At 39.6% G+C, this 23,594-nt stretch overlaps 1 protein-coding gene across 1 annotated transcript; it reads right to left on the minus strand.

The window, feature by feature from the left end:
* Nucleotides 1-21,973: 21,973 nt before the first annotated feature.
* On the minus strand, nt 21,974-23,176 carry LOC1275947 (ADP-ribosylation factor-related protein 1). Its single transcript, XM_003436808.2, has 3 exons — nt 22,916-23,176; nt 22,416-22,840; nt 21,974-22,324 (listed from the first exon to the last, which is right to left on the minus strand). The coding sequence occupies exons 1-3, from the start codon at nt 23,006-23,008 to the stop codon at nt 22,237-22,239; spliced, it is 606 nt and encodes a 201-aa protein (XP_003436856.1). The 5' UTR covers nt 23,009-23,176; the 3' UTR covers nt 21,974-22,236.
* Between the last annotated feature and the right edge of the window lie 418 nt (nt 23,177-23,594).

Raw genomic sequence — 23,594 nt, forward strand, 5'->3', positions numbered from 1 at the left:
CTCCAATTGTTATTATTTTCCTGTGGTTGGGATCTCCAATTGTTATTGTTTTGCTGGGGTGGGGATCTCCAGTTGTTATTGTTTTGACGTTGGTCTATACCACGAGTGTTTGTCTGACGCTGATTCGAGCTGTATCTGTTCTCCTGCCCATTCTGTCTATTGTCTGACTTTTTGTCCTGCGTGCTTTGATTCGTCTTATCGATGGTAATAATTGCTCTAATAGCTGCATCAAGGGTGGAAATGGTACCGGACAATACTATTGCCTGGTGGATTTCCTTTTTGAGCCCTTTTCCAAGGCTGCCATTGCTATCTTGTTGGTTTTTGCCGTTGCCAGTGCTGGTGCAACGTCTTCTCCAAGATATGCTTGTTTTAGCTCTTCTGCCAGAGCTTGTATTTCTTCACCAAAATCCTTTGGTGTAGTTTTTTTTGTTTTAATGCATGAATCGCAGTGGCAATATCTTCTGGCGACTCTGTTTTCTTAACATATGCACCGATTTTTGCCAGAGCGTCTTCTATGTTGGTCACCGTTTTTCCGATGATTTTTCTGCCTTTCCCCTTTAGTTTTGATTGTACCACCCGCATTATTAGTCTGTGGTGCTGTTCATCCACTGCTTCTTTCATTGTTTCTAAAGCAGCTAACATGGCTTCTGCTTCGTCATATCTACCACTAAATGTAGATATGAGGCTGGTGGCCGTTTTTAGGATCTCTAAAGCATCCATGATTAGTTTGTTATTTGAGTCTACGCTCGTATTTGTTTTAATAGCTGTGTGGGCAATGTTTGCTATCGGAACAATTTGTTTTTGTCTTTTATATATGGATAAAATTGATATTATGACGTGAGCTGTGGTTTTTAACGTCAGTTTTTTGTGTGTTTTTAATGTCTCATTCAAGTCGCTAGTATTGTTGTCGGTGTTAATTGTCTCGTCGTTAACTTTTTCTATTATGTTGGTTATTAAATTTTGGATAATGTTGTTATAGAACTTGATTTCTGAGTCGCTGTATTTGTCGTAGTTGGTCTCTACTTCTTTCCTGAATATATTTCGTCTACCTGTAATCTGTATGTGGCTAATGCACACTGTCTAATAATCCCTTTATTTTGCTGCAGGGTTTTGTAAATAAGTTCTAGTCTCCTAACAATTTCCTTTAGTTTAGTCATATGGTCGAGATTTGGATTTTAATGATTGTGGAAAAAAAAATAATTTAAATTCATACATAAAACCAAGTACAATTTTGATTTTTAGAGAAAGCAGACTTATATTTTTATATAAAAGCTTATATAAAATAAAATCTGGTTTTCCTCGAGAGTCGAGGAAAGTTTCTTTATTTTATATGTTGAAAAAACAAGAAAAATTCCTTACTTTATTTTATTTATTAATTGATTGAATTTTTGAGTTTCTATTTGTGAAAAGTAATTAGAGTGATTATTTAAAAGCGGAAAAAGAGAGAGCTAAAATTTTTCAAGGTGGACAAACTTAAATGTTATTTTTCTTTCTATGAGAGTGGATTTTTGTAAGAGAAAAAAAAATTATTTGTTTTTTTTTGTAAAAGAAGATTTTTTTTATTTATTATTTTTATTGATAGTAAAAGAGCTAAAAAATTTCTTTCTTGTTGATAATAATATGTATGAATGCAAAAAAATTTTCTTGTTATATAATTGTTTTTTATTCTTCTCTATAGCCCTAATAATGTCATTAAAACATCGGTTGCTCTCTCGAATGTCTCTCTAATTGTTATTTTGTAAGCTCTATAATTATCGTGAATATTTTCTACCTTTTTTTGAGTTCTGCGTTGCCCGTGCTCCTCAGCAGCTCCAAGATCTCGAGCCGGTGATCCTCGATGTCTTTTTCGTTTGGTATATAGGGTCCGATGTACTCGCCGTCTTGATTAAAATTATTCAGTCCGTGCCAGGTCATCCATTTTCGGCTGGTAAGTGGCTGCGACGGCTTGCTGGTGGGCGGCTGCGGCGGCTTGCGGCTGGGCGGCGGACGTTTCCTTGTAAGCGGCTGCGGCGGCTTGCTGGTGGGCGTGATCGTTTCCCTGTAGGCGGCTGGGCGGCGGACGTTTCCTTGAAGGCGGCTGCGGCGGCTTGCGCTTTTCCTTGATGGGTGGCTCGCTGGTGGCTTACAGTTGTTGTCTGATGAACACTTGATCGGCAATTTGTCTTTTATACCCGATTATCACTTCACTAATGTTTTTTTTTTCGCTATTTTTTAGGTAAAGAGAACATATTTACCGCTTGTTCTTTCGCCTGATTTTTCACTATTTTGTAAACTATTTTGAGCGCTTTTGCAATAACAATCAAGGCGATCAGAGCCAAAATAACCTGGTTTGAACTCGTGTGCCTCATGTTGTTCAGTGTGTATGTTTTGGGTCTGAACGATGGTGAGGTCGTTATTGCCCTTAACGTTTGTTTCCGGTTTTGAGTTATCGTGACCCATAACTTATATGTATGTTATGCCAAAATAAATATACACGCTCACTACTTTTTTCCGTTTACTGACACTGCGATTTCACTTCCTGCACTGCTTTTCGGGTACTTGATACTTGTACGCAACAATGTGTTTTTGCTAACTTTTAAAACGTGTGCCACTTTTAGAGCGCACTTGGAACGTTTTTATTTATTTCCCGCGTTTGGTGTTACCTTATGCCTCAAACTGCACCACTCGCACTTTGTTAAAAATCGATTATTGATCACTTTATTGCTTATTAGATTTTTGGGGCACTGTATTGAGTTCTCACGATAATGGTTATGTGGTAAAAACTGACACCGTTCTTTCTTTAACCTTTTTCTTTCCACTGTATTTTTTTCCACGCACCGCACTTTGCGTATAACTTTTTCTCCACAGCACTGCACTTTTATTTTTTTTCACTGCACTTTAACGTTTTTGCAGCTTTGTTTTTGCTACGCTGTCACGGTCGCCATGTGGTAGATTCGGAGACTGTCACGGTCGCCGAACCTACCGGCCGAGCTTCTCAAACCGTTTCGGTGAGTCAATGCGCGGAGCGCAGTGAAAGGGTGTGGAACGAGGAAGGGGATAGTACGGAACGCGACACCAAAATGTATACACATTCGTCGCGTATCGGTTACGTCAACCCGTTCACACTTACGCTAAGTTCGAAAAGAAGCACTTGCTTAAGTCGGCGGAATCGCGGACTGGATCGACCTTGCGTGTCGAGTTGATTACCGAGGCGGAATCGGACACCGTGGGAGGAGTTGGGTGGAACTAGAGCAAATGTGCACTTTACTTCGTTGAGGGTAATGCTGATCGGTCAACTGACTGAACAGCTGATAACCAAAAGTGATTATCAAATTGGGCAGAGCCTTCGGCGGTATCTACAAATTGGTGAGATGCACCAGAACACGAGTGATCTACATGTCTATGGAAGGTGAACTGACTTCTCCATCAGTTCGAGCTTTATTTATAACAAAGATGGTGTGAAAGTTGTGACACATTTGGCAACCAGATGTTTGTCAAATGTGAGCTTTCGTTAGGTTTTCCGGGTTTGGATTTTTTACAGGTGTTTCTTAAATTATACCTAGCGTGCCTGTGTTTTATCAACTATCCGTGCATTGCAGCGAACGTTTTCCTGTTCATGCCTGTGTTTTACGGAAGTTTGATTGTTTATCTGTGGCGCGTTTTCCTTATTTATGTTCTGGGGTAAAACACGAGAACGTTTACGCTTCTGGTGTTAAATGTTTCTTTACCTGGCTGCTGGCTATGCGCTTGCGCTTCTGGTGGTTAACGTCTTTTTACCTGTCTTTTGGCAATGCTAAGTTAGATGTGACCTACTGTTAGCAGTAAATCTGCTACACTTGGATTAGTTTCCTTACATATTTACATTCATTATCCAGAGACGTCTTTGGGTTTAATACTCTGATATCTGTTTCGTTAGTTGTCAACACGGCGTTCTTAAGCTCGAGTTCGATTGTAGATATTAATTTCGTATCGTTCGTAGCGTGCCCACGTGATCTAAGAACAACCCGGCTTCCAAAATGGCTCTATTTTAAGTGCGGATACGGCACAGCAAATTTTATGACAATTGCCATGTCACAGGATTGAGCGTCGCCCTGGGACGTTTTTTGGATATATTTTGGTTTAGCGCGAGTTAAAATTCCGGACATGGAATAAACGTTGTTAACTAGTCAAATGCCAATTGTTGAATGAATTATTTTATTGGTTCAACAACAAGTGTTGGGTAGATGAGGAAAAGGAAAGGTGCGAGGGGAAGTGTATCGGACTGCACCGTCGTCCGAATTGTGTCATGTTGTAATTTTTGTCTACTAGCGATTTTGTTGCTAGCCGGTTCACTGCTAACCGTGCGTATCGATAGTCGCTAAGCGATCGGGACCATCGATGTTGTTGCAACGATCATCGATATTGCTGGCTCTTAACTTGCCCCTTTTTAGCATTGAGGCTCCGTACGGAAAATGTTTTGGATTGTGGGTGGATTAAAGTTGTAGTTTTGTACGATGTTTTCAGCGGGGGGTAGTTCTGTTGGGTTGGTGACTCGAACTTCGATGAGTGTGGAATTCTTTCTCAGCTGTAGAATGATAGACCATGTAAATGAAAATGGTAGACCATGAAAATGATGAATAGTGATCCAATGAGGAAGTGGAGTGACCACTTCCATGTCCATGTAAAACTATTTGACTCCAGTTTGATGTAGTCCATTTCCTTACGAAGTTCTGCATGCAAAGAATGAAGATATTCGACGCTCAATTTTTTTTTCTTTTGCTGTGTTGTTCCACTGCAAGTCCATAAATGGGAAGATGAATTGGTGTTCCTGAGACATCTATTTTAGAGTTAGATACCAGTCTATTATCGATGAAGACATCACATGACGAATATTCAATTAAAACAGATCTAGTTATCACTCTCGGCTTTGTTTCGCATGTAGACTCTAATGTAAAGTTGCTTATCGAAGTGATGAGTATGTGATTCATGTCCAGGTTGTATATCTCCTCGGCTGCTAGATTAGTGAGATAGTCGCATTTCGCTGGTTCTTCACGGATGAGCTTTGCTATACATTCATCATCAGCTGATTGTAGATCGAGGACGTGGTAGAAATGCTTTTCCAAAGAGGTGACGGAATAGGTTTGGGATTTATGGGAAATGTAGAAAGGATTTGGAACATAGATTTTCTTGTCTCTATTTATAGTTGAATAGACGTGTATCTTCCTAAATATTTCCCTTTTCAGAATTGGAGATGATGTGAGTAGTAATGATTCGTCATTTTAAAAATTCTGCTTTTGTTTTAGTCAGAGATAATGCTTCTATGGGTGTATGTATGGTAATATTATTCTCCTTCAGGTAACTATAATCAAATTCATTTCCTTTTGACTTAGTAATCGTACATTTGTTGTTCCTAGCTTCGCAAGGATGATACTTTCTATAATTATTGATAATTTTTCTGATATATATTTGAGGTTCATAAAAATATTAATGGAATACAGCTCCATGGAGGAATAGTTAAAAATTGTAATTGCCTTTTGTACTTTTGCTAGACTGATTTTTGACTGAGGCTAAATTTTTTGATAAATCACCATTGATCGTGATTGAGGCATTGTTATATGATATCAATTGGTTTATAGACGAATTCATTAATTTGAGATCGTTAGCATCTGGGCTGCCAGCGATGAATTTCCAGACTGTTCCTTGAGTGTTTCCTTGATTATCCTCAACTTTATTTAATTCTGAAGACAAAGAATCGATTTCATTTTTGTAACTCTGATATTTTAAAATGGTGAACATAATATTTATTTCAAATAAAAATCCTAGCTTGACCTTCTTCGAATGCAAAGATGGGAATATCGTTCATGTTTGATACTGAAATGTTTTGCCCATACACTACGTGTAGCCAGCTGTAAAATAATATAAAACATTAATTATTTTTAGGTCGTTCTTGTGTTTCTTTTTCTCATCTTTCGTAGTTACATTATTTCTGTTTACATTTTTTATATTGATGCCTTGAAAGGGTTTAACTTGTTTCAATCTTCATTTGTTTTCACGAAAGCTAGTGCTGTGTCAGGTATTTCGTTTTCTACTTTAGTTTTGTTGAAGAAGTACAAATCTTTTTCCTGTTTCAGACGCAAGTTTGTTTGTACTTGTATAATAATTTCAGAACTTTTCTCTGAAGGACAAACTATTTCAAAGGGAGTAAATTTTGTTACCGAATGAATTGAGCTGTTATATTTATTAACGGTAAGATCAACGAGATCAAATAGATCTTTTAATGGATGGTCTGTTTTTGTTATACGATACATTTCCAGGAATGTGGAATGAAACCTTTCTACAGATACATACAGATACATAAAGCTTTACCTTTCTTTCAGATAAAGTTTTCCTAAGTTTTTTCCGCTTTTCCTACACTTTTTTATGATTTGTAAGACAGTTGTTTCTTTTTTGTTATGCACAGTAATTCACTTGATAATATATTTAAAGCTAGTTATTTAACTAACAGATTCAGAATCATCATAGAATTTGTCAACGTCATCATCCTGCCCAGATGAACTCCGATCGCGTGGTGTGCAGCAGGTTGTGAGTCGTTAAATTCCTCTTCGGGGCGGAAACGTCCAATCGTCAGGTGATCCTTTTTGGGCGGTGCTTTACTGGGTGCCTTCAGGTTGATTCGAGAGAGATGTCTCGAACTCGTTCCAGTCCACAGATGTATGGTTGATATTCTACACTCGTTGAAGTTCCACGATACTAATAACAGCTTTTTGCTACCGAGCGTTGTGCAGGTTTTATATATTTTATGATACCTCGCTTTTATCAGGTCCCTATTCGGGCGCCAGTTAAAGTTTCGGACGTGGATTAACGTTGTTAACTAGTCAAATGCCAATTGTTGAATGAATTATTTTATTGTTTCACCAACAAGTGTTGGGTAGATGAGGAAAAGGGAGGGTGTGGGCACCGTCTTCCGAATTGTGTCATGTTGTAATTTTTGTCTACTAGCGATTTTGTTGCTAGCCAGTTTACTGCTAACGGCGCGTATCGATGGTCGCTAAGCGATTGGGACCATCGATGTTGTTGCAACGATCATCGATATTGCTAACTCTCAACTCGCGCATTGATCTTCTGGGCGAATCCCTACTTGATGAAACATTTCCTGTATATCCCCCGAGCACGATATCGGATGTTCTCTAACGGCCAAGCTACATGTACCGGACGACATCGGACGATGCTATAAATCCGTTAACGCCAACTGTCAAATCTCATACAAAATCGGCCCGCTGTGATCCGACACGGCCCGGCCCGACGCGAATCTCTTGTCTGGGGTCCTACGTTTTATGGCATCGTCCGATGTCGTCCGGTACGTGTAGCTTGGCCGTAAAGCGTATTAGAACTCCTAAGAGGGAAGCTGTTACGTCTGGCCCAGCCAGCAATTTAGAATTCAATGAGGTGCCTTGGTTTTTTTGCTGCGGCACCGAATACCAGTCTAGGCTTATGTATCGGTTTGTTGCGATTTATTACAACAAAATGTAGTATATAGTTTATTTTATCACTAGTGTCAAGTAGCTCGTATGGAGCAGCTTTACGGACATAACCCTTTTGAATATAGTCTGGTATTTGCTTGCAGTACCATTCCTTTAGTTCCTTATCTTCGGCCATTTTTCTTTCATGGGATATGCTATCTAGTAAAACGATATATCCTTTAGGCAGTTTTGTCATGATTTTGTTTACTATTTGTAACTCATCATCTGGATGAAGGGATTTGATCTTCATTTCTGTGTACTTGTTTATTATGCCTTGATTTAACATGTTTGCTGTCACAATTCTTTCTGATGTAAATTTCGCAAGAATATTCATTTTGCTCTCGCTAAATTGCTTTTCGATTATACTGATCCCTTCATTAATTTGATTGACGCGGTCATCAATCAATTGAGCTAACTTTTCGTGCTATTGGTTGGTCAGTTTCAAGGAATCGGATATGTGAGACATTTTCTCATCTTCCGAGACCCTAAACAATGCCAGTTGTTTGTCAATGCTATCTCCTCCAAAAATGAAATCTTTGAGAATGCCGAAAACTCCGCTGAATCGTTTAACTCTTGATTTAATAGTTTCAGACATCAACTGTAGAGCGTGCACACAATTTCCTTTAAGTATTGTTATAATTTGGAAGAGCTTTGGATTAGTGACATTAAATTTATCAAAAGCTATGTCTAATTTTTCTCTATTTTCCTCAGTATTTCTGAGTCTCTTTTTGGGTAGACTCTGGTATGGAGTTTAGTCTCCCATATCCCCCTTTTTAGTAAGAGCGTTCCTTGATGATCAAAAAATAATCCTGATTGATTGATCGGTGCAACGGAAAATCGTGTCGCAGTACCCAAAATTGCTAAAATTACTATGATTGGTAAGTGTACCATTGTACCGGTCTTATTCTCGTTTTTCCTTTCTTTGCTGTATGTGTCGACAGCTCTGCTGCCTTTTCTTTTATGAAGTTAATATCGACCTTACGTTTCTTACCCCAAACTGAGAAATTTCCCTTTACGTCTAGCCGTGCCAATTTTATTGTTGGTTTTGTAAGAATTGAATCTCCTACTTTTATGCTAGCGGATCGCGTTTGCCCGTCCTTGCCCACATTCACACTTCACGTTCGCCCAATATATTGAGGTTTAGCTGGGTCTGTCCATTTGCCTCGTTTTGATAGATTTGGAAGATACTCTTTTACCCAACGGTCCCAATAACGTTGGGTCACGAACTGGGATCTCTTCCAACCGGCTCGAGTAGCCTCAGCCTTTGAGATGTCTATGACGTTAGGCTCGGCTTCGCCTGAACAACCTATCAGAAAAATGGGCAGACGTTAATGGCTCGTCGTCTTCGCGGTCGAGGGGTATATGAGTTAAAGGTCTATTATTCGTAATGAACTTTTTTCCCGTTAATATAGATCTTAGTTCACCTTCCTTATAGCTTTCTTCAATTGGGAGTAGGCTTTTGATCTTCCCTACGAGTCGCTCCCAAGCGCCGCCAAAGTGTGGCGCACCAGGTTGGATTGAATGTCCATTCGATCTTCGCCTTGTATCTTTTTTCAAATAGTACCTTGGATTATCTGATACTCGGAGCCATTCATATAAATTTTGAACGGTTTCAACTTTCCATTATCCAATTTCGAAAACTTGAGGCTTTTCCTAAAAAAAGGTAATTTCTTAGCATACTCAGGTTCTTTCCCTATGTTCATATACTCCTAATAGCAAAAAATAATGGTCATCGGGGAATGATGAGGAAATGCATTTAATTAATTATTTAAGCATGTTTTATAGCCTTAATAGTTGTGAAATTGAATATCCTTTCTTTTCGTGTACGATAAGCCATATTCTGATGAATATTCAATGAAATATAGCAACAACAAAAAAACAAAATTGCACGTTCATTTTCACGCAAGTTGTAAAGCGACCTTAAAATGTGAAAAATGATAATTTGATGATGTATCGGAATATCTACATATCTACAATATCCACATAGGAAAAAGGTTTTCTATCGATTAAAATGTTGCAATTACGAAATTTGATAAGGGTAGCATTTTTTCAACATTAATCTATGCACAATTATGAGATTGTTTAGATATTTTGATGGTGGTATATCGATGACGTCGATTTCTGTTGCTATTAACCCCAGTGTTGGTTGAAATGCTTTGTTCGGTATTGTTATTTCAAGGTTTGGAAATTCTTCTCCGTTGATATAGATGTTGCATTTATCAAAATGTATTACATATGAGCCTGTGAGAAATTGCGTGTCATTGTTGCAACTTGATGAAATTCTGACTGTAGCACTGTTAATGAGCATAATGTCATCATGGATACGTTTAATTATTTCATTTAAATATACTTTCCCATAAGAACAATCAGAATGATATCCATGTACTAGTTTTTGCTACCAGTTTATGTAACTAGTATACACTTTCTTGATGGGTTGAGGTGTACGCTGTCACAGAGATAATTACCATTATCTGTTTGTTCGCAGGGCTGGGACAATTTAAACACATGAGTGTTATTCTTCAGTATATAGTTGTGATGCAAGAGAATTCTTTTGTCATTTTTTATAACTGAATCAATATAATTGTATTCAAAAGTATGTTTGGATTCAAATAGGTATTTCAATATATAATTATAAGTGCAAGGCTTCACGTTTCATAAAAAAAAACTTTATTGCTTAAGCGCAAGCGCTTCTTACACTGAGCTGATCCAAATTACAACTAACTTATTTCTTAAATTCTACAATGCACCTAGCCTTCGATTCTACCCTATAGCTGCTGACTCTGCATATCCGGTATGCGCGTGTCCACGTGCCGGTTCCCGTTGCTATGCGCGTCATGTTGCTATGCGCGCGTGTTCCGTGAATGCGGTCGTTGCTCGGTGCGCGTGTCCACGTGTTGGCTTCTTATTACGTGGACTCAGCTATTCGGTCTACGTAACTATATATGATATGTGTTTTGTTCATTGTTACCTGGGCTGTAGATCTTATCAACACTTCTTCTGTTGATGATACATGTATGTAGTGCTAGAAACTTAACCATTTGCTTCAGATCGTCAAGAGATAATAGTTTACTGCTGGGTATTCCATGTTTTGCCAGTAAAATAGCATCTTCTAGTATTTCTAAATAGTTTTGCATTGTATCGAGATTTGAGACGATAATTAGTTGGATGATTTCGTTCGATCTTTGATGAAATCTTTCTTCTTCCAGTTGGAGGACGCCGTTTGCAATTCTGGTTATATCATACAAGCGTTTATCAATTTCGTCGTTAATCAGTACTTGTTGATTATTTTGGTCAATCAAGGAGTTAACAGTGGAGCTTATAACACGTACATCTTCAGTAGCAGGTGTTCCTGCGAACCACTTCCATATGGTGCTAATAGTATCCCATCGTCGATCTCTGTTGGTGTGTGGCCTAATCTTGTTAAATGTTTCATGCAATTTATTAACCTTTAATTTTATAATAATGTAAAGAGGATTATCGTTCACATGGTGTTTTAATTCCGCATCATTGTTTATAAGAACTTGTTCTAAATGATCTATCCAATCAAGATGTATGATTATTATATTTCCTGTCTTGACTCGTGCTTGACCTAATAATTCCTATGTTAGGATAACAATTTAAATGACACGCTAATGGCGAGTCTGAAAAGAGATAAAATGTTAAATGTTAGTCATTTTTTTTGTTAGTTTTTTTATTATATTTTCCTAAAGTTAACTTTATGTACTTTTCTGTTATGAGAATCTATTATATAAGTTGAATGATTTTGTTTAATTTTGATTGAACCTACTCTCTCTTTTATTATTTGTTTTATTTTTTTCGTATGCAATGCTGCCTGGTTCATAAGTCTGATGATATTCCTGATCGACTATTTTCTCTTCTTTTTCTTAGAAAAGTTGAGCGATTTTCCTATCACTTTCTTCACGTATTTGAGATCTTTCTGCAAATGGATGGTCACTCGAGAATTCTCTAATGCAAATATTTCTGGAAGTATCTTTAATGAAGCTATGTATAGAGTTGTTATATTTGTAAGTGGCTTGTTGTACAAGGCAAATGATACTCATATCAGGATTAAGAGATTTAATGCATCTGGCTATTTCTCGTATAGTTGAATGGCATCTTTCTACCTGACCATTTGTTTCTGACCTATTGACCGGAGTTTTAAATATTTTCACACCTAAATTCAATATTGATTGCTTTACAACATTTGATACAAAAGAAGACTCATTATCAATTACTATTTCTGCTGGGAGATTCCAGTCAGATAAAAGCTGTAACAAGACATCTTTAATATTGGCTGTTGATTTTGATTTTATAGATCTGAGTTTTAAATATTTAGAAAATTTGTCCAAATATGTGATAAAAAGATGATTTGCATTATAGGCAAAAATGTCTATGTAAACTATTTCTCCTGGATAGGTTGGTATTGGGGTTTTAATTGGAATGGACTTCTATGGTTTTCTATCATATTTTACTAGTTTGCAAATTTCACAAGTTTGAATGAAGTTTTAAATAGATTTACGCATTCCAGGAAAATAATATTTCTTCATGAATTGTATAGAATTTTCTTTAACATTTCTATGTGCAAAGTTATGTACTTCTTTAACTTTTTCTAATTGTTGTTCTTCTGTTTCCAAATCTTGTACTAACAATTGAGAATAACGAATTTTCATTGTTTTTGAATTGTACATTGATTTGAAAATTTCTTGAATTTTTCCCATTATATCCCATTACGTACTTTAGGATCGAGGAATTTTTAAAAAGTTTAATTATGTTTACGATTGCCCGGAGTAAGTTTTAAAAAAATATTACTGGTGTAGTGTTGGATATCATATACAACGTTGTTTTTTTTTTTTTTTTATTTCTCGTAAGGACGGCCTGGTTGGCCGTATCATTAAATATATACAACGTTGTGTTGTTGAATCAAAGTAGACTATAGTATAGAATAAAAAGGTTTTAGTTTTCTGTGTAACTTAAAAGGATACAGAACAGTTTAAGTTGTGTCCATTGTTTTATTAGAAAATTCCAACATGTAGTGGGCGAGAATTCTTTCGAACGACGAACGGCAAAAAAGGGGACTGTGAAAGTTAGGTGAAGTATGGCCCTCTCCACAAGATTTGCCTGCGGGTGGTAAGCGCTAGTATTAATTTTTTTATCTTCAGTATCTTACAGGTATCTCTCATTACTTGGCTCATGAAGTTAGTGCCCTGATCAGTAACTAACTCTACGGGTGTTCCAAACCAACAAATGAGCCCCTCCACAAAGGCCTTGGCAACAGTTGATGCTTCTTGGTTCTCTAATGGCACAACCGTAAGGAACCTAGTAAGGTCATGTTAGCCCACAAGAGCGTATCGATTGCCCATTTCTGTTTCGGGTAAAACAACTATATCCATGAAAAGTTTCGCGGTGGTAATAATTTTCATAGGGTTAGTTGTTCGGGGGTTAATTTTCATCCGATTAACTTTACAAATTTTGTTCTTCTGGCACGAATCGCACCTACGGACAAAATCTTCTATATCTCTTCTCATATGTTTCCAATAATAGGCAGCTGCTATTCGTTTACGCATCCTCCGGGAGCCTACATGGCCACCCAGCGGCGTATCATGAAATTCTTTCAGAATGGTCTCTACTTCTTCCTGAGGCACTTCTAGCTTGTCTGCTGCTTTCTTTTTTTCTTTTTGTTTTCTTTTAATTGCTTTTTCCTCCGTTTCTTCATTCGGAATCTCTATCTTTAATAAATCATCCCAATGATTTTCATCTTGTAAACCCCTACTATCATCCGGCTTCCCTCCCTCCAGGATGTCTTGTTTCTTTTTCGCCTGTCTGGTAATCACTTCGATGTTCGTTGATTCATTTTCTGGTTTCCCTTCGTAGTCAGGTAGCCTTGATAAGAAATCGGCTACCACGTTTTCTTTCCCTTCATACCGCCAACGGTATCACTGCTAGAGGGCTATTGGCCGCTGGAAGTTTTGTTGCACCCCCTCGCAATTCCCTCTTGCTCATCAAGACTTATTTTGTATATTATAATTAAAGAAACTCTCATCCAATGGCAAGGGCCACCTTCTGCATGGGTCTTTCTCAAAGAGGGCCGGGAGCCTGGAACAACTCACGCACTTTCAGTTCAGAACAACACCACATGCACTCCCACTTCAATCACTTTTTCTATTATTTTAGTGCGTCTAATTAGCACTAATCCCACCGCTGTCACCAATTGTAGCAGGCGAGAATTCTTTCGAGCACAGGAACTACGAAGAAAAGCGAACTACCAAAGTGAACTCGGAAAGTTTAGTGAAGTATGGCCACGATCGAACTCTCGATCGCGCTTTTATTATGTGTTAATAATTTGGGACACGGACGAGGGGGTGTGGCAGGCTCTGGTTCGGGCTGCGCCATGAGGTGCACATCGTCGTCGTCAGCAAATTGGGTTGGTGGAGGTTCGACGCTCGGGCAGATCATTCGGAGGGGAAGGCATCGAGTGACCGATCGTTGGCAAGTTCTGATTCTGGTTACGCCATGAGGTGTCGTCAGCAAATTGGGTTGGTGGAGGTTCGAGGCACGGGCGGATCATTCGGAGGGGAAGGCATTAAGGTGTGCGTTGAACCCCACGCTATGAGGTAACTGTCGAGGCACGTGTCGTCGGTCATTGGAAGCGGCAAGAAACCAAAAAGGGTCGCTACACTGGGGATCTTTATTTGCGAACTGCTAAACTAAGACTAAAGCTTACTTCTGGATTCGGTGCTATTTAGCTAGGCTGGTGTTTTCGGTGCTGCCAGATTTGCCGGTCACGTTGTCATCCACGTTTATGATGATCATGTTGCCTCGGTCCGTCCGAACATACGACACCACACCTGGTCGTGAGAACCTGCTTCCAGTGGAGTTCCCGTTGGAACCTGACTCCGCGCGTGGAGTAACATCAATTGCTCGCTTGCGACCGTTTTCTTACTCAGCAACTGTATCATAGCGCGTAGCGCATGTGTACATATCTGTTTGTTTAATGAAGTCACTTGAAAATTCAGGTTCACAGAAGGTGTGTCTTTTATACCCTTGAAATGGTATAGTTAGTTCATAGGAGGAATTAGGGGTTAATCGGAAAATAAGTTGATTTCGGAAAACATTAATGGGTGCCTCTGTTGAAATAATATAATCATTATCATCATCTTCTGCTATGTGTTGAGTGGGAGTTAAAGAGTTAATTTGAACTCGTGATAAAACATCTGCAACAACAATTGCTTTACCTGGTTTATAACATAATTCATTATCATGTTCCTCTAAAAATGATTTCCATCTTTTAAGCTTTGCATTATTATTTTTTTAGGAAAGCGTATGTTTTGAATTTAAACATTAAAACTTAGACTTGGACTGCTGTGACAATTCATTTATTTTGACCGATCGCGTCGAGTGCTAAACTGATGTTCTTGACTGATGTTCGATTTCATACGCTCGAGATAGCAAACTTCTCTGGTTTGTCGCTTAACCTAGGAAATTCTAAGAAAAGCCGATCGGCCACCAAAAGCGCGCACGTGCCTTAGCGCAGACAATTGTCTTTTGTTTAACTTTTCATCCCACTTGCGAGCAGGCTTCACACTGTTCATATTGTGTCATTGTTTTACAAAGCAAATACAGAGTTCTTGGTATTGTTTTCGCTTCGCTCACACCATATGGCGCCCCTAGTTCCTAGCATCGTATTCTTTTGCTTCGACATACTCCCCCCCGGTTGAATTATTGAATTCAACAGAATTGTTTTCGGTTACAGGCAAAATACAGATTTTTGATATTCCGCGCTTGTACAAACCATCTTTCGTTTTGACGGTAACTACTCTTATGTTCCCATCACTTCCCGGAAAAATCTCAACTATTCTACCGTAACACCATTTCAGGGGTGGTAAACCATCGTCTTTCACAAGCACCATTGATCCGACGGAGATGTTGTTGCGTTGGCGGGTCCACTTTGTCCGTGGTTGTAGACCGGACAAATACTCAGTACTCCAACGTTTCCACAGCCTTCGAAGATATTCATGTACTTCCTGCCATTGATTCAGCTGGTTGATTGGAACCGCTTCCAGGGATGGTTCGGCCAAGGCAGAAAGCGGACGATGGATCAGGAAATGTCCCGGCGTCAAAACGTCAAGATCAGCTGGATCGGTTGATAGTTGAGTCAAAGGTCGAGAATTCATGCAACTCTCGATCTGCGTTAGAAGCGTGGTGAGCTGCTCGTAGGTCAGCAACGCGTTTCCCATCGTAGGCCTCAGATGATTTTTGAAGGATTTGACAGCCGCCTCCCATAGGCCGCCAAAATTCGGAGAACGAGGGGGGATGAACTTAAATTCGATGCCTTCATCGCTGCACATCCGAGTTATGTCGCCTTGCCATGCCTGGTCCTTGAATTGCTGAGCTAGGACAGCCAATTCTTTCGATGCTCCTACAAAATTCTTAGCGTTGTCACATTCAATTAATGAAGGCTTACCTCTGCGCGCGATGAATCTGCGTAGGGCCGCAATAAAGGCGTCTGTGGTCAAGTCTGTAACAAGATCGATGTGCACCGCTTTCACGACCATGCATACAAAAATGACCACGTATCCTTTCAGCGGCTGCGATTTTCTATGGGGATAGCGGTATGCTATCGGACCACATAGATCCACTCCCGTGCGGACGAATGGTAAGGCTGGAGACACGCGTTCCATCGGTAAGTCGCCCATGATTTGTTGAAGCGATGTTGGTCGACAGCGGAAACATTGCAAACATGAGTGCACTGTCTTTCGGGCTAAATTTCTGACTCGCAAAGGCCAAAACCTTTCGCGCAGGCTCGTGGTCAGAAATTGAGGGCTGGCATGCAACATTTTCAGATGAACGAACATTGCAATCATGTCGGTGAGGGGATGATTGGATGGAAGTATCATAGGATGTCGTCGATTGTTAGATACTTCTGCATGACGTAGCCTGCCACCTACTCGCAGTATGCCGGCTTCGATGTATGGATTTAACGACTTCAATTTGGAATGGTTTGCAACGAAACCATTTTTTTCAAGATTTTTAAAATCTTCCGCAAATGATTCATGTTGTGCAAGACGGACGAGACACTTGATTGAATCGTTTAGTTCTTCAGTGGTCAGATGCGTAAATCGTCGTTGATCACGATTTTTGAGTTTTGCGTTGTGAGCAAATCTGAGTATCCATGCTACAAGTCTTTTCAAATCGCCGAATGACGAACGCAGTTTAAAAATGAAACTCGGTTCAATAGAATGAGCTGCCAACGTAACTCTTTCTTCGAGATCTTCCTTAAGTAGTTCAACCTTACTTGCAACCTTTGTAGGGAAAATCAGAGGTTCTTCATTTAGCCAATTCGGGCCGTTCCACCATAAGGTGGCATGCTGTAGCTGTGCTGGATCCATTCCGCGAGAAATTATATCTGCTGGATTTTCTATACCGGGTACGTGATTCCATTTTCCATTTGCAGTGAGATGTTGTATTTCCGATACACGATTCGCAACGAAAGTTTTCCAGCGCAATGGGTTTGCTGCCAACCAGTGTAGGACAATACTTGAATCCGACCAAAAATATGGTTCTATTTCAATTTTCAAGGCACCGGAAACCTTTTCATACAGATGTGCCAAGAGTAATGCGGCTGAAAGCTCTAAACGAGGTAAACAAACTCGTTTTTGTTTACGCGAAGTTGCCAGAGGAGCTACTTTAGATTTAGCCGTTAGTAAATTAACTGTAACTGTATCATCGCTGGATACAGATCTGATGTAAATACAAGCGCCGTACGCCTTTTCCGACGCATCGCAAAACCCGTGTAGCTGTATTTGTTTTACAGGCGTGTGAGAAAGAACCCAACGTTGGATACTTATTTTATTAAGTTCTGCAAGATTTTTACGAAAATCTCTCCACTGTTTCTGTAGTGGTGGGTTGAGAGGTTCATCCCAAGACGTTTCATTGCGCCAAAGCTCTTGAAGATACATTTTAGCTGCCACTATCACAGGACCGACCAATCCTAAAGGATCGAAAAGTTTTGCCGAGTCTGATACAGCAATGCGTTTCGTAACTGGATTGTCATGGTTGCTGTACTCAGGTGTTTCGAAGAGAAAATTGTCGGTTGTTGGTTGCCATTTCAGGCCCAATGTTTTGATGCATGATGTTGGCGAATCAAGATCATAAACAGTTCGATCATCCCGAAGATCAATGGGAATTTTTTCTAGTAGTTCGGAGCAGTTAGATGTCCATTTACGAAGACAAAGACCAGCAGATTGAAGTAAATTCAATAATTGGTCACTGAGTTTCTGCCCTTCCTCTACACTATTGACTCCTGTTAGCATGTCGTCCATGTAAAAGTCGTTAGCTAAAACCTTTGTTGCCTCTGGGTAAGTATTTGCTTCTAGTTTTGCTAGATGTTGTAGAGTTTTAGTTGCGAGGTATGGTGCGCAAGAAGTACCATAAGTGACTGTGCTCAATTCAAATGTACAAATTGGATCGGTTGGTTTATTGCGCCATAGAATTCGTTGCAAGGGACGGTCTTCGTCAGCTACCAAAATTTGTCTGTACATTTTTTCAATGTCCGCCACGAGTACAAATTTTGGCATACGAAATCTTAGCAAGATAGACATAAGATCGTCTTGAAGGATTGGGCCTACCATCAAACAATCGTTTAATGAGACTCCACTGCTGGAAGAGCACGACGCATCAAACACCACCCGAAGCTTGGTGGTAGTTTTATCGGGACGAAGCACACAATGGTGCGGCATGTAATAGCTTGGGCTAACTTGTCCTGTGGTGTTTTCTGTTATTTGTACCATGAGGTTAAGGTTTATATATTCTGAAACAAACTGTGAATATTCTGCTTTAAGTTGTGGTCTGGTTTCTAAACGTCTTTCTAATGCTAGGAATCTGCGCAAAGCAATAGATTTGGATTCGCCCAGCTGGGCAATTTTGTCGTCGCGTGTTGGTAGAGAAACCACAAACCGACCTGCGGTGTTACGTTTTGTTGTTCTATCAAAATATTGTTCACATTTGCTTTCTTCCACCGATAGTTTGCTGTTAGTCTGGCATGCTTCAAGTTCCCAAAATTGTCTAAGCTGTGCGTCGAGGTTGCTGCTCACATGAGCCACTACTGATGTTTGCTCACTTGGTTGGCAAACGGTGGCTCTTCCAGCTATGACCCATCCTAGCACAGTTTTTTGTACTGCCAATGCACCTGACTGCATTTTCAAAAGGCCCTCTTCCAAGATTAGATAATACAGGTCCATGCCGATTTTCATGTCGATTGGTCCGGGTTCATGGAAATTAGGGTCTGCTAGTTCGATGTTTAGAGGTAAGGTTAGCTTTGTTAGATCGACTGCACTTACCGGTAGATTTCTTGTGACTTGGCTGAGCACATGAAATTTGGATGTCGTTCTAAAAGCACTCCAAATTGACTTGATGCTCACCATGACCGATGAGTAAGACATGATTTTCGACTCACCAATACCGCCGATCGAGTGTACTTCCTTGATGCGAGGGAGTCGAAGACGTTGTACTAGTCGTTCTGTCACAATATTCAATTGTGATGCTGAGTCGAGCAGAGCTCGCGCCCAATACTGCGTTCCGTTGCAGTCACATACCTTGACCACGGCCGTTTGAAGCAAGACCGTTGAAGATACCTGATTAGAAGCCGGTGGCACATTCACAAAACAATGATTTAACGAAGCTGGAGTTTCTGGATTAGACGAAGCGGGAGTGGAAGGACCGGGTTGGCATTCGGGTATCGTTTGCTGTTGCAATACTTCCTGAACTGGCATGGCATTCGATTGTTCGTGTAACATGGTGTGGTGCTTCTTGTGGCAAATACGGCATGTACCTGATGGACAGTCCTTAACCGTATGACCCAATGATAAACAATTGAAACACAGTTTCTTGTTCTTCACTAAATCCTTTCGATCATTCACTGCCATGTTTCGGAACATAACGCACTTGTAAGGAGAATGTTTCACGTCACGACAAAAAACACACTTTTCCGCTGCACCTAAGGACACTGTCGAATACGCTGCTGTGTTCTTCTGGACCGGTTTGCGTCGAAACTGTGATGAGGTTTTGTCCGACGGATCTAATTTCACTGATTCCACAGATTGTAACACTCTACAATGATCTCGGAGAAACTTCACTAACTCGTCGTAGGTAGGAACTTCAGTCGAACGCTTATGTGTTTCCCACTGTCGCAAAGTAGCCGGATCCAAACACGATGACAAGCGAAACACTAACAACGTACTCCACCCTTCAGGCCGTTCACCAAGCTTTTCTAACATTTTCAAATTTCGCTCAAATTCATCCACGAGACGCATGATAGATTCCGGACATTCCTTTTTAATCGGAGAGATGGCAAAAATAGAGTCCACATGAGATTTCACTATTAGATATTTGTTCTCATATCTGGTGCATAGTAAATCCCAGGCAACGCTGTAATTCGCTGTGGTAACTTCTATCACTTCTATCACGCGCTTTGCATCTTCCGTTAGACATGAAATCAAATACGTAAATTTGTCCACTTCACTTAGCTCCGGCGCCGCATCTATCAGCGTTTTGAAATTATCACGAAACGTCGTCCAATTTTGCAAAGAACCGTCAAATTTCGGTAGTTTGATTTCCGGTAGCTTCACTCGCGATGTTTGCTTCGAAACGTTAGAAGGTAACACTTCTTTCACTGTAGCTGCAGCGATTCGCTGCTTTGCGTTTCGCATTAATTTATACAACTTCGTCTCGAAGCGTGCATAAATTTCTTCCTCTTCTTCGATTGTGTCCGACACTTGTAAAATGCTCACATGCACTTTCTCGTATTCCGACTGCACCGCCGCAAGTCGGTCCGCACATTCGTTAAGCTGGGAAATTTCCAGATCCGCATCGCTTAGAATGGTATCCAGTCGGTTCATCTTTCGATCGAGATGATCACGCACTCTGGAAGCCTTTTCATGTTCCAACATGTCACTTTTTCCCGTTCCGAAACCTTTGAACGGGTCAGAGAGATCCATCTTAGACGTCAACGGCAATTGTTCACCTGGTGTGTCACTTTGGTCGCCCACTAGATCGGCAACTTTTACCGGCGTGCGTTCCACTGACATTGTTCTTATTGTTCATCAACACTTTCACTGTGCACAATCACGTTCGCGGATAGTGATTGTGGCTAGCATTAGGTTTCGAATCGAACTAAGCAAAACTGCTGTTGGAATTCGTTTCGAGTAACCAAATGTTCGAATTCGAATCGAAGGACCAAAAAATGTTTTGAATTTAAACATTAAAACTTAGACTTGGACTGCTGTGACAATTCATTTATTTTGACCGATCGCGTCGAGTGCTAAAGATGGACTGATGTTCGATTTCATACGCTCGTGATAGCAAACTTCTCTGGTTTGTCGCTTAACCTAGGAAATTCTAAGAAAGGCCGATTTTTAGGCGACATTTTAGTGAGAAGTGATCAGTGAAAATTTTAAGCTTTGCTCCATAGATGCAGTTTCGCAAGGTTCGTAATGCCCATACAACTGCTAGCATCTCTTTACATTGCTGGCGTAATTTTCATCGGTTCTTGAAAGAGTTCGAGAAAAGCATGTAATTGGACGTTCTTCATTGGAGGTTCGTTGTTTAACTGCTCCTAGTGCTTTGTTTGATGCATCTGTGGTAAGGATGCAGAGTTTTTCAAAATCTTGAAAGGCTAAAACATTTCAATCAATTTGAACATAAAACTTTTATTTTATTTTATTACTTTTTTATTTTTTGCTGACTCATCTAAAGTAATGGCAAAATGTTTGATTAAGTTTTAGAAATTTGGCGATGACGATGGGTCTCCTCTAAAAAGTTTCGCAAGTTCTGAATTTTTTATTACGAAACATCGATAATATTCCGAGATTGGCCAAGAAATTCAACTTCAGAACTTACCATGGTAGAAGGCCAAAGTTTAAACAAATAGATGCTAACTAGCTTTTGATAGCAGATCTTCTCACAGTACAATATTGCATATCATAGGATTATTTTAATTGTATTCGTCATGATTGAGTGGTAAGGGGCGTTAAGAAGATTAAATATGGAATGTACAACATGTACAAAATTCTACAGATACAAGTGTTTATGCGTGCGCGTATTGTTCGAGGTTAGTGTAATGTAATAATGTAGGTTAGTGTAATGTAAGTGTAATAAACTATTATGCATAGCCCTTAAACAAATTAACATTTTGTATAATAGTAAGAATGGATTTAAGAATATCGAAACGTTGTTACACTAGGACCATTTAGCGTTTTAAGTTCAGTATGTAAAAAGTTCCGTTATAATACTAGAATCACAAGAGAAATAAAAAGTATTCAGTTCAACTACAATAAAACCGTATGTCTTACGAAATTTATTCTTTCCTCCGTTGTTTGTATGTATTGTTACGAGAATGATTGAGAAAATGGTAATATTTCCGGAAGAATCTGTAAGTGCATACTCATTACATTTTGTGTAGAATAAATATAAATATAAGAATGATAAAAAGTAAACAACAATAAGGCTGTGAAGACTTTTATTTGGCATCAACAAAATAGTTTCAATGCTTTTCGCCATTCTTATTAGCTGGTAGAAGTTGTTGTTGACATTGATCGTTCCTGAAATAAAGAACTTAAATTATGATGTAAGTGTGATACACAACATAATTCTATTGAAGAAAAAACTGCCACTCTGGTTTGTATAGCTTCTCTGAATCGCCACCCAGCTTTATCACAATCGTAATACGCAAGAAAAATAAAAGCATTGATACATTCAATTACAATCAAGTGTCTTCCGTTTTTGGTGGTCGAATGATTGAATTGCGCTTAATGGACTCAACCAACCATTTTATACCCTCGTCAACACCTTCCCTAAAAAAAAAAATCAGGTAAAGAGCAACAGTACGTGTAAAAAACAGTGGTGAATCTAACGGTGGTTAAAAAACTAAAGTATAGCAATTACCCGGTAAGCGCTGATACAGGCATCACGAGACAGTCTCGGCGTCCGATGAGATGACCGGACTCCTGGAAGACGGGTTTTATTTCTCGCACACCCATGCAATCTGGCAGATCCTGTTTGTTAGCTAGCACTAGCAAGGGAATGCCCGATAAATACTCATTGCTGATCATACGATCGAACACTTCCTTTGATTCATTCATGCGAACACGATCATTCGAATCGACGACGTAGATAACGGCATGCGATTCCGAGTAATATTTATCCCACAGTGACTGCAGCTCTTGCTGGCCACCCAAATCCCAAAAGCTCATCCGTATGCCAGCAATATCGATCTGGCCAATGTTTAAACCCACGGTTGTCGTAATTTTGCTCGGGTTCATTCCTCGGTAGTTCTTGCTAAACTTCGTCTTTGCCGCCTCCAGGTAGGTCTAGTTCAAAGAGAAATGATAATGAATGTTTTGAAAATATTGGTGTACACATCAACTTTCACAGTAAGTGCTTACCGTTTTTCCAGCGTTGTCCAGTCCCAGTATTAATATGCAATACTCATCCTTCTGTGTGAGATACTTATAAAAACCACTCAACAATGTGTACATTTTCCAAAATGTGGATTTATTGAGAAAAAGTTTGAATCAAAATGTCTAAGGGATCGTTTGCAATTATTCTGTGCCGATTGCCGTCGTGTTGTTTTGTTTTGGTGTGTGACAACAGCCGTCAAGTGTGCTGTCATTTCGATCACCACACTGGTTGATTAACGGAAAAAATGGTTGACAACTTAATTCCGCAAATACAGGTATTCCACGAAATACGCCATACTCGATATAGGCCTACGCGATTTCGCTATACAGGCGGTCCCCGAAATACACGAACTGAAAACCGAAAACGGCCGCAAAATACCGTGTATCTCAAATTTCCGTGTAAGTTGAATCTTGTGATTTCCAGCACGTTTTTCATATTTTTTCAAAATAATTTCACTAGTACACCTTAGCAACGAATAGAAACAGGGGAGTGCGCTCCCTGCATTATACAATATTGCTCGCAAAATACGGCGATGTGACCAGCTTAACATTTTCATCGCCAAAACTAAGTGACTTCTATAAAAACGTGTAATAATAAAAAAAGGCAAAACACTCACTCAAAAGTTACGACCTAGCCGGCTGCGGTTGAAGTTGCAAATCATTA

This window comes from Anopheles gambiae, chromosome 2, assembly GCF_943734735.2.
Source record: "Anopheles gambiae chromosome 2, idAnoGambNW_F1_1, whole genome shotgun sequence".
In the NCBI taxonomy this organism is placed as follows: domain Eukaryota; kingdom Metazoa; phylum Arthropoda; class Insecta; order Diptera; family Culicidae; genus Anopheles; species Anopheles gambiae.